Below are 10,772 nucleotides of genomic sequence, written 5' to 3'. Positions count from 1 at the left end.
CGGTCAGGCTCAGGTGTACAGGAAGGCCAAGTGGCCGGCGGCGCTCCAAGCAGGATGTGCTGTGGAGGCCGCTGCCAATTCGGTAACTTCCCCAGGGGAGGGGTGGTGTGCTTCCTCGGTTCGTGGGCCGCCGACTGAGCTCTCTCTCACCCTGGGGCCCTTCTATTCCCCCGGCTCTGGGCCGGTGCTTTGCAGATGCGGCCCAGGGTCCCCGCCGGCTCATGCGCACCGGCCTCGCCTTGATCCTGGTGGGCCACGTGAACTTGTTGGTGGGAGCAGTGCTTCACGGCACCGTCCTGCGGCATGTGGCGAACCCCGGCGGAGGCATCACGCCCGAGTACACCACGGCCAACGTCGTCTCCGTGGGCTCGGGCCTTCTGGTGAGCCGCGAGCTTGGCGGGCCAGGCCGGGCTGGTGGGGCTCGCCGGCATCCCGCGCTCACCTCCGAGCCCTTTGTCTCCCCAGAGCGTGGCTGCGGGACTCGTGGCGTTGCTGGCCTCCAGGAACCTCTTCCTGCCCAAGCTGGTGAGGCCGAGCGGGAGAGGCGGGGCGGGGCTGGGGGCTGCCCGAGGCCGAATCGGCCCCAGCCCCAAGCTAGCGGCTGCTGCTCTGTGTGGGTGGGGGGAGAACCATTAACTGTCTGCCCCACCCCCAGCACTGGGCCTTGCTGGCCGTGTCCTTGCTGAACCTGCTCCTGTCCGCCGCCTGTTCCCTGGGGCTGCTCTTGGCCTTCTCGATGACCGTGGCCAACGGAGGCCGACGCCTTCTTGCCCAGTGCTACCAGAGCCTCTCCGACCCATTGGCACCCACTGACGACTGCCCTTTCGACCCCACCCGAATCTACGTAAGCGTCTTCCAAAGTCTGAATCCATCCTTCCATTCTTTTCCCAGTGCCCAACTCAGAACACTTCTCTGGCCGTTCCCCCTCCCCTCTGCCCTCTAGGAGACGGCTCTGGCTCTCTGGCTTCCATCTATGCTCATGGCTGCAGCCGAGGCTGCTTTGTCTGGATACTGTTGTGGGGCTGCACTAGCCCTTCGGGGGTTCCAGCCCTGTGGGGAGGAAGGACTACTGCAACAGGTAAAAAAAAAAATGAGGAAGGAGCTGCCAAGAAAGGGCAGGCAGGGGCGTTTCTGAACTCAGGAGTTGATTCAAAACTTGGGCCTTGGCCAAGGCCCTAACCCTACTATTTTATAGCTTCAGGAACTGGGAGAATCTGAATTCCCCAAAGGGAAAAGGCAGGAAAGTGAACAGCTTTTGGAGGAAGAAATCCATACATCGAGGAAAGTCTGGGTTTAGGACAGGTAAGGAGCCATCTGGAAAAAATAAACTGGGGGCTGAGTCTGGGTAGAATTATACATGTATACCCAAGTGTCACTTTAGGCTGCCCTTGGTTTTTTCTACCTCCCATTCTGTTTTTGATTTTTTTACCCCACTACCCCTTTACCAATACTAGTTTTCCCCTTTCTTCGGCAGTTCGTGTGATTGAAGCTAACAAGCCTGGGGTGACAATTGTTTTTCCTTCCTAAAACCACAGGAAAACTAACCCAGAATGTGATGTAAATAATTGTAATAAAAGACCTGCTTTCCACTTGCACCTAATTAATGTCTTTGGTTGTGTAAGGATGATTTTAGGTCAAAGAAACAGTGATCCAGTTCTAGGTCAAACTCAGAACTTTAATGTAGAAGAAGAATACAGCAGCACAGGGCCTTTGTGCTTTCTCCATTGCTTTGGGTCACTGAAAGGAGAAGCTGGTGCTGGGTAACCCTCCACACCACTGGCTAATGAACTTAAGGACATCTTGGCATACTGGGCTGTGGGAGGTCTGTGGGGAAAAGTAAAGGAAAACTTGGTAAAGACAATGTCCTGGGATTCCTGGTAGAAGGGAAGGAATTTGGCAAGAAGTGATCCTATCTAACCCCAGACACAATGAGTGAATTATGGCATTCTTACCACCCTCCCCCAGTGCCCCCATCTTATTTACTATATCTAGACCACCCAACCAGACTTTCTGACATAATTCATAAGCTTTTGTTCTCCCCACCCTCATCCACATCTCTAGTCTCTCCCACAGACCTTGATGGCCATAAGAAACTTATTCCAATTGTCCTTGTTGGCTGCTTTCCCTGGTTGCTTAAATTCAATCTTGTTCCTCAAGATTGGGTACCCTGGGGTGGGAGAAGAGCAGTTGGTTTTTCACTACCGGTTTTCTATACCTATCAGAAACGAGCACAATGGAGGTGCCTTTCCTGCTCTTCTCCCATACAAAGGTGGTTCTGTACCTGTAATAAGGCAGGGCAATGCCCGGACGCCAGTACTTGCTGCCACCAGGGAAGCCTCATAGGCACCTCGTTCATCTCGAGGTAGAACCTGCTCTAGCCGCTGGTCCATTGAGACTGTGAGCACCCAATCCCGAACTTCTTCCCTTTGGGCCTCCTGGAAAGAACAGGACTTTTCACATAGGGCATGGGAGGCAGAACTCAAATATTACATAATGGCACAGCAGGCCACCTTCTGGCTACAAATCAGGGGTCTTTGCAAAGCTTCCCCTTTCTTCTGATCACACTTCCAACTTAGGGAAATTCAGGAAGCCCTCACAGCAAAATTCCTATTTCCCTTACGCTTTCTGTCCTCTCCTGGCATAGGGAAAATATGAATGAAAATGTTAATATTTACCTGCTCATAAAAGAAGTGGAAAGCTCTTCTCTCCCCAGCTGAACTCTCACCTGACCAATCAGGCTTTTCCAAGCCTGAGCCCTTACCGGCACATGTTGCTTCGCTGGTAGTGGCACCTCAAAGGGAATGTCTGTATCCTGGAAATCTGAGTGGTCAAGGGCATCCAGAGTGCCTTCCTCTATTGCCTGAAGAAGTCACAGGAGCAAAGTGGTGAGACTAACAGCACAATGAGCTCTCTGCGCAAGGTCACCCACTCCCCTGGGCATAGCTGCCTCTAGACTTACATCCGTCAGATCCAAGAATCGGTTCAGGAAGATGAATGCCATGTTCTCCCAACCTACTGCCTAGGTAGGAAGTAATAAAGGAAAGGAGAATTTAGTAACCAGCTTCTGGTTACTAGGAGCTTTTACCCCTCAGTTTTCCTATTCACCCCATGTCCCTTTGCCTTACTCTTTACACTTCTGAGCTCCTGATACTTTGGCCACATTACTCATTTCATCACTCACCTTGGCAGCTGTGCCTGCCTCATAGAAAGCCTTGTCTGCAGGAATTAGTTGAGTGTGGCGTAAGAGGGACACGGAAAGCCGGGCAGCCACTGTCTCCTATGAATTATGATTTAAAAGGCAATGAATTAAATCAAGGGTGCAGGCTTGTACTGGGGAGGCAGCTTCAGAGAGATGAGTGACACAGAAAACGCAACTCTATACAAACATTTAATAATATTTAACCTCTCTGGACCAGTGTTTTCTCCATAATGCACAGGTTGGACAAGGTCCTTCTAAATTACCTTTAAGCACTAACATTCTGTGATCTCTAAGGTCCCTTTTAGTTTTATGAGCCTATGATTCTAAGTACATAAAGACAACGTGTTGACAAATATACGACATATATTGTGAGATGGAAGAGTGAGAGATCATAGGAATTGCATACTTGGATATAATGTAGCTGGGGAAAACATCAAAGAGACCATTACAAGAACAGGAGAGCTGGACCTTAAGTAGAGACACTGGGGATGTGTTAAAACTGTCTTCAAATGTCTGAAGTGTTGTCAGGTAGAAAGAGGGACAAGATTTATTCTGGGCAGATAGAGGACAGAATCAGTACCAATGGGTGTGTATTTGGCAGATTAAAAATTAAGAATTTTTTTTTGTTGTTACTGTGGCAATCAGGGTTAAGTGACTTGCCCAGAGTCACACAGCTAGTAAGTATCTGAGGCTGGATTTGAACTCAGGTCCTCCTGACTCCAAGATCAGAGCTCTATTCACTATGCCACCTAGCTGCCCCTAATTAAGAACTTTCTAAAACTTAGAAGAGTCAGTACTATGGAGTAGAAAGAGCCCTAGCTTTGCACTGATAGATCTCAATTCTAACCTAGGTGTGGACATTGACGAGCTGTGGATTCATGAGTGTACCTGACTTCTAGGACACTCAGTGCCCTCAGCTACCTAGCTACATGGTTGTTTTGAAGGATAGTACTCTGTAAACATTAAAGTGCTATATAAATGTGATTTACTATTTAATCACTAACAATTAGAGCTGTCCAAAACTGGAATTGTGTGCCTCAGGAAGTAGTGGGTTCCCCATGGTAGAAAGTATGCAAGTAGAGGCAGGACCTTCTAAAGGAATGGAAGTGGACTCAGTGACCTCTAAGGGCCTCTCTAATTCTAAGACTTCATAAGGTAGTCACACTAGTCCAATGCTAAAAAAGACCCGAGACATTTGCATTCAGTTAGCCAGAATACTCCTTTGTCACCTTGGCTGCCATGCAACGATGCTTCCTGCATAAATCTAAGAAGGTGCTACAGCATGAGCTTGAAACCTGCTTGCGTTCTGATGAAGCCTTGGACATGACTTCTTGAAAGGAGCATTATGCCCCTCCGCCATTTCCCTCCATCTCACCAGCTGCTTGATGCTTTGGGCTGCAGAACGAGTGGCATAGTAATGAGCAATCAGAAGCATTGTCTCAAATTCTTCATGGGCTGCTGAGTTTGCTTCACTGGATTTCACTAGGTTTTCACACTGGGGAAAGAATGAAAATAAGTGAGATCCCAGCCTAGTTTGGAGGCCAAAAGAATACAAAGGGATGAATGCTATGAACACTGAGAAGAAGATGGAGTAGTTCTGTGATGAAAATGTGTCTCTGTAAACGAAGGCCCTGGCTCCCTCACCAAGTTGAAGAGGACATCCCGAAGGTCAGCCCAGCTGTGATAGGCCTCAGCACTGTTGGTTCCAGGGGAGCTCACCATATCCGTGAAGATCCTTTTGTAAATGTTGAAGTTCTGGAGGTTATTGAGGTGGGAAAGAAAGAAAGGAATCTTAGTAAGAAGTAAAAGACTGGAATTGGAGAGGAGATTTATTGTTTGGGAGGGAGGCTCTAAATGAGGAACAGGGTGTATGTGTGTGTATAGGGAGAGAATAGGTTTTTCAGGGGCAAAGGAATACAGAAGAGGGAAAAAGAAATGTTGATAATAGAATGATAATACTACGAACTCATGTTTTTATAGCATTTTGTGGCTTACAAAGCACTTGCCTCACAACCTAGTGCAAGTATTATTATCCCTATTTCACAAATAAAAAACTGAAGTCCAGAGACTAAATGATTTGCCCAGCTAGAAAGTATCTAAGCTGGGCCTGGAACTCGGGTTTGCTGACTCCAAATCCTGCCTCTCAAACCAGATGTGGGTTAGTCTCCGCACAGCCATAAGCTTCCGGAGAATATATGTGCTGACTCTAGTGAACTGAGATAAGACAAAGGAGAAGAGGGATTGGGTATGATGTTTATTTCTTTGGGGAGAAGTTTACTAAGACTTTGGGGATGTTTCCAGTAGCAAGATTAGACTCTGAAACAATGGTCCTGATGGATCAGCAAAGACTTGACGTTAAAAGTTTAAAGGATTTCCCAAAATATGGGTATGTTTCATTAAAGTACACATTTCTAAGGGAAGTGCCATTTCTTCTAGAATATGGTAGATTCTAGGCAGGTGTAGGACACTCGGGTGAAAGGAGGTTCTGAGAGGAGAGGTTGGGTTATCCATGGGATAGTTATTCTCCCCCTGCTGAGTGGGAACGGTCCACAGGAAGAAAGAGGGTTTCTGTAAGGTTTCCCCCAGGAAGAGGCAGTACCTGTGGGTTGGCAGGTGCTCCGTGCTGCACATAGAGGGCTAGCGCCTGGGCACAGCCACCCTCTCGGATCAGGTGGGTCGAATACAATGCCACATACTTGTGCAGGATCTTGTAGTTCTGCCCAGAGAGGAAGATGGTGGGGACAGGTTTGGGACCAGAAAGATTTGGAAGGAGAAGAACATGGGTGTATTTAGGGGAAACAAGGCAAGTGTGGATCAGCTTTAAACACTGAAGTTTTGCAGGCAAATGGACTTGGGGGAAAGTGGAAGCAAAGGGGTAGGTATGGGCTGTTGGAACAAGTTTACCTGCTTGGTGGCTGTGTCAATGCACTTATCCCATTGACCCTGCTCCACATACAAGTCCAGAGCAGCCACAACATCCACACCTACAAGCTATTGGCAAATTGAAGAGAAATATTTCCATGGGATATGAGAGGAGCTTTCTCCGACCCCTCCCGGAATTCTGTCTCCTACCCCACCAGCTTTGGCATTTTCTGGCAACTCACTGAGTCCACTTTGCCCTGGTTCTTCAGGAACTCTTTATATTGCTGGTCCACATAGTCCTCATACCTAGGGAGACATATGTTTCAGTTAACCTCTGGATTGCTGGAAGTCATATCCCATTCCATTCTCATCCTTAAAGAAAGTGAAAGGTTTCTAAGTAAAAGGTGAGGTTTTGCCTTTACCGGGGATCTAATTCCTTGGCCACCCGCTTGGCCTTGTTCCATTCTTCACCTTCCATGAAAGCATCAATTGCTTCCTTAACTAGGTCTAGGTTCAAGTAGAGCTCTGCAGCCTACAAAGTTAAAAATTACATATTAGAGATTATCTGTCATCTTTACTCTTAAGTAATATATATTCCATTCTTTCCCAGAGTCATATCACTAGCCCATCATAGGTATTTTCTTGAGCTCATGCATCTCCACCTTTGCCCTACCCCTAACCCAATGCAACCTCTTTTCTTTGTACTTCTCCTCTCTGTTACCCAGCACTCTGCTCACCGCATTATGCTTCCCAATTCCGATCAACTGAGGTCCTACAGCCCGAACAACTTCTAGACTACGTTGTGGGGGTAGGAACTTGATGGAGAGTTCAGCTGCCTGGAGGAAAAAATGAAAGAGGGAAGCAGGTAAGAGAGCCAGATTCTGGTACAGTTCCCACCAAGTTTATTTCATAGACTATAAACAGACTATTCCTATGATTCTAGACACATAAATGCTCCATCTAAGCCATTTCCCCTAAGTCACAAGTTTCTCTGATGCTCTCCCTTCCATGATGCTCTTTAAAGCCTACCCGCTGATTCATAATAACCTTCAAATGACCCAATGAACCACCTATTTCTCTAAACTCATCCCAACTTTCTTCTCTCATTAAGAATCTTCCACTTTGGACCTCCAACCATCAGTCAACAAGCTCTGGGGATACAAAGAAAAGGCAAAAGTCCCCATCCTCAAGCAGTAATAACTATGTAGGTACAAGATATGGGAGTTTTGGGAAAGGCCTCTTACAGAGGTGGGATCATGATCTGAGTCTTGATGGACACCAGTAGGTGGAGGTGGAGGTGGAGTAGGAGAGTATTTCAGGTGTAGGGGATAGCCAGTCAAAAGGCAAGGAGTTGAGAATGGGGGGCAGAACTGCAAGAAGATCTGTATTTCTGGATTGTAGAGTATATGGTGGAGAATAAAGGGAAAGACTAGAAAAGGAGGAGGGAGCTGATTGTGAAGGGCTTTACAAGCCAATCAGAGGTTTTATATTTGATTCTGAAGGTAATAGGGAGCCACTGGGGTTTACTGAAGTGGGGGAGGGTGACATGGTCAGACCCCTGACAGCAGGGAACAAGGAAGTACACTTCAAGATACCTTGATATTTTGGGGCTGCAGAAAGGAGAGGACAAACTAAATAATAAAAGTTCATACTTTCATGTGCAAACATTTGTGTCCATTAATGATTTTTTAGTTTATAATAAACTATTTTTAAATGAAAGTTTGGACTAGACGATCTTCAGTAACTTCAGGCCTCCATCAATCCAATCTGTTCTCCTTCATCCCTTCATACTCCACAGCTGCTGCCCTTCACTTCTAGGCAGCCTGATTAAGTCACTTTCAAATGAAAGTGACCAATCACGGAGCATTTATTTGGTACCAGCACTCTGCTTACTGCTGGGTATGCAAAGTCAGACCCTGCCCCATTTCCCTCACTCCATATACACATATAGAACCTTGTAGCAAGGAGCTTACAACCTAACAGTTAAAGACAAGTATGTCAATAACTAGAACACCAAGGAGATGTGGTAAGCATAAAAGGAGAGGTCCAGGCACAATGCTATGAAGAAATCCGAGGAGGAAGAAACTCTTTTGAGCTTCAGGGCAGGGCAAGAAAGAAGTCATGGAACCTGAATTGGGTCTTAAAGGAAGGGGCCCTCAGAAGGCTAAGGGAGCTGAGGTGGGGAACCCATTGGAGGCACGAGGAACTGCAAAGGTAAAAGCAGAGGCAAGAGAGAACAACAATGTGGGATGGAAAGCAGCCAAGTTAGGCTACACTGCAGGAGTGCTAGACTGCAGGATTTTATTTAGTAGGCAATGGATTTTTTGAAGTAGAGGGATGAATGATATCAGAAGGGTGCGTTTGGTAAAGGAATTCATCTGGAGGAACAAAAGGTCAACAATTTCATTCACTGGAAATAATGAAAAAAAAGTGGAAAGGAAGGGAGCCTATTAGTACCAGATCTAAAAATATACTACAAAGCTGTAATCATCAGAACTACTTGGTAATTGTTAAAAATAGAGAGGTTGATCAATGGAACATATGAAGTACTTAATATATAGAAGCAAATAAACATAGAGGCATAGTTATGAATAAACTCCCAAACCCCAACTACTGAGGTAAATGCTCACTACTCAGCAAAAACTGTTGAGATAACTGGAAAACAACCTGGCAGATACAGATTTAGATAAAGGGTTCCTAACATGGTATCCAGACTATGGACAGATTTCAGGGGATGCTATAAACTTGAATTGGAAAAAAAGTTACATCTTTTTTCACTAACCTCTCAATTTTAGAATTTATTTCAGTTATGGAGAGGGGAAGGGAATAAGCTCTTATATACTGCCTATGTACCAGGCACTGTGCCACTTTTTACAAGTATCTCATTTGATGCTCATATAACAACCCTGCAAGGTTAAATACTGTTTTCCCCATTTGACAGCTGAGGAACCTGAGACATATATTGGTATAGTGTTTTGTTCAGGGTCACACAGCTACGAAGTATTTGAAGATATATTTGAATTGGGGTTTTCCTAACTCCAGGCCCAACACTCTGTGCACTATGGCACCACCTAGCTGCCTCTGTGTTTAAAAACATTATTCTGAGAAGGAGTACACAGGCTTTACTGGATTGCCAAAGGGGTCTGTGATATACACACAAAGTTAAGCCTAGTTTAGACCAGTATTTCACTCCATATATCTAGAGAAATTTCAAATGCATACATGACTTCAATATAGAAGGTCACATCATAAATTAGAGGAGAAAAGGAAGAAAACAACCTAGGACAACGATGGGTAAGGGAAGAGTTCATTACCAAATGGCAGAAAGTAGATCACAGAAGATAAAACGGCCAATTTTGATTACATAAAACCCAAAAACTTTTGCCCAAACCAAACCAATGCAATTAAAATTTGAAGGGAAACTGTTAGCTGGGGGAAAAATCTTAGTATCAAGTTTCTCTGTTAAAGTTCTCATATCTAAGATACATATAAAGAACAGATTCAAATATATAAGAATAAAAGCCATTCCCCCAATATGGTCAAAGGATATGAACAGGCAGTTATGAAAGAAAGAAATCCAAAGTGGCAGCTAGGTGGTGAAGTGGATAGAGCTCTGGCCTTGTAGTGAGGAGGACCTGAGTTCAAATCTGCCCTCAGATACTTGACATTTACTAGATGTGTGACCCTGGGCAAGTCACTTAACTCCAATTGCCTCACCAAAAAAAAAAAAAAAATCCAAGCTATTAAAAGCTATCTAAAAATGTTCCAACTCAATAATAAAGAAATGTAAGTTAAAGCAGTTCTGAGATTCTTTCTCACAGTTACCAAACTGGCAAAATCGGCAAAAACATAAAATGACCATTTTTGGAGGGGCTGCATGAAAACTGGCACACTGTTGATAGAGCTTGTGAATTGGTCTATTTTGAAGACAATTTGGAACTATGCCCCAAAAGCTATTAAACTATGCATACTCTTTGATCCACTGATATCCATACTAGTCTTATACACCCAAAGGGACCTACATGTACAAAAATATTTATAGCAGCTCTTTTCACAGTGGCAAAGAACTGGAAATTAAGAGAATTCTCATCAATTGCGCAATGGCTGAACAAATTATGGTCTATGAACATAATGCATTGACTTAAGAAATGACAAACAAGATAATTTCAGAGAAACTTGGTAAGACTTGTATGAAATAATGCAAAGTGAGATAAGAAGAACCAAGAGAAGCATTTATACAATAATAACATCGTAAAGACAGATAACTTTGAAAGACTTGAGAATCAATGTAATGGCCAACCATCATTTAAAAGGACCCACGATGAAGCACGCTACTTGCCTCCTGACAGAAGAGTGATGGATACAAGGTACTGAACAAGACATGCATTTTTGGACATGGCCAATGGGGGAATTTGTTAGAATGTTTGTTTTCCTGCAATTTGGAGGTGGAGGGAAGAGAGCTGGGAGGAAGAGGAGAGCTAGGGAAGGGTTGTTGAAAAATAAGGAGGACATAAAAAAGTACCATTAAAGCATTTTAAAATAAAATGAACAGAAGAAAGGACAGAAAGAAAAAGGAATTTTCAAAGCATTTATTATAAACTTAAAATGAAAACCATGCTAAATATAATATGTGAGTTTCATGTACAGTCCTCTTTTTCTGTTCCACTTTGTAAATGGAATACCCATTTTACTTGGTATGAGTTAAGAATAA

The 10,772-nt window shown here is 44.7% G+C and overlaps 2 protein-coding genes across 4 annotated transcripts in view; one reads left to right on the top strand and one right to left on the bottom strand.

The window, feature by feature from the left end:
• The first annotated feature begins 10 nt into the window (after positions 1-10).
• Positions 11-6,871, top strand: KRTCAP3 (keratinocyte associated protein 3). Of its 2 annotated transcripts, none has more exons than XM_027850382.1 (7): positions 11-82; positions 196-380; positions 466-525; positions 656-844; positions 944-1,078; positions 1,196-1,302; positions 6,787-6,871. In XM_027850382.1, exons 1-6 carry the CDS (start codon positions 55-57, stop codon positions 1,295-1,297), a joined length of 699 nt encoding a protein of 232 aa, XP_027706183.1. In that variant the 5' UTR covers positions 11-54; the 3' UTR covers positions 1,298-1,302; positions 6,787-6,871. The 2 variants fall into 2 exon arrangements, with proteins under 2 accessions (XP_027706183.1, XP_027706182.1); XM_027850381.1 differs by lacking the exon at positions 6,787-6,871 and adding an exon at positions 1,475-1,600.
• The window catches only part of IFT172 (intraflagellar transport 172), a 48,764-nt gene continuing 39,646 nt past the window's right edge, over positions 1,655-10,772 (bottom strand). For both annotated transcript variants that reach the window (XM_027850379.1, XM_027850380.1), the window contains exons 36-48: positions 6,799-6,897; positions 6,484-6,593; positions 6,304-6,367; positions 6,104-6,190; positions 5,799-5,915; positions 4,844-4,954; positions 4,575-4,694; positions 3,182-3,277; positions 2,960-3,019; positions 2,762-2,860; positions 2,282-2,435; positions 2,076-2,167; positions 1,655-1,824 (exon numbers count right to left, since the gene is read on the bottom strand). In XM_027850379.1, the coding sequence (XP_027706180.1) occupies positions 1,735-1,824; positions 2,076-2,167; positions 2,282-2,435; positions 2,762-2,860; positions 2,960-3,019; positions 3,182-3,277; positions 4,575-4,694; positions 4,844-4,954; positions 5,799-5,915; positions 6,104-6,190; positions 6,304-6,367; positions 6,484-6,593; positions 6,799-6,897 (1,299 nt within the window). In that variant the 3' untranslated portion in view covers positions 1,655-1,734. The remainder of the gene's footprint in view (positions 1,825-2,075; positions 2,168-2,281; positions 2,436-2,761; positions 2,861-2,959; positions 3,020-3,181; positions 3,278-4,574; positions 4,695-4,843; positions 4,955-5,798; positions 5,916-6,103; positions 6,191-6,303; positions 6,368-6,483; positions 6,594-6,798; positions 6,898-10,772) is intronic.

This window comes from Vombatus ursinus, unplaced genomic scaffold (assembly GCF_900497805.2).
Source record: "Vombatus ursinus unplaced genomic scaffold, bare-nosed wombat genome assembly UNPS02009062.1, whole genome shotgun sequence".
Taxonomy (NCBI): domain Eukaryota; kingdom Metazoa; phylum Chordata; class Mammalia; order Diprotodontia; family Vombatidae; genus Vombatus; species Vombatus ursinus.
The sequence above is the reverse complement of the archived record's forward strand: the minus strand, read 5'-3'. Positions and strand labels throughout refer to the sequence as shown.

Excerpts from the sequence above, each read along its gene's own strand:
- KRTCAP3 (XM_027850382.1), top strand. The coding sequence starts at position 55 with ATGTGCTGTGGAGGCCGCTGCCAATTCG. Across the intron at positions 83-195 it reads TGGAGGCCGCTGCCAATTCG|ATGCGGCCCAGGGTCCCCGC; the intron begins GTAACTTCCCCA and ends GGTGCTTTGCAG. Across the intron at positions 526-655 it reads ACCTCTTCCTGCCCAAGCTG|CACTGGGCCTTGCTGGCCGT; the intron begins GTGAGGCCGAGC and ends CCCCACCCCCAG.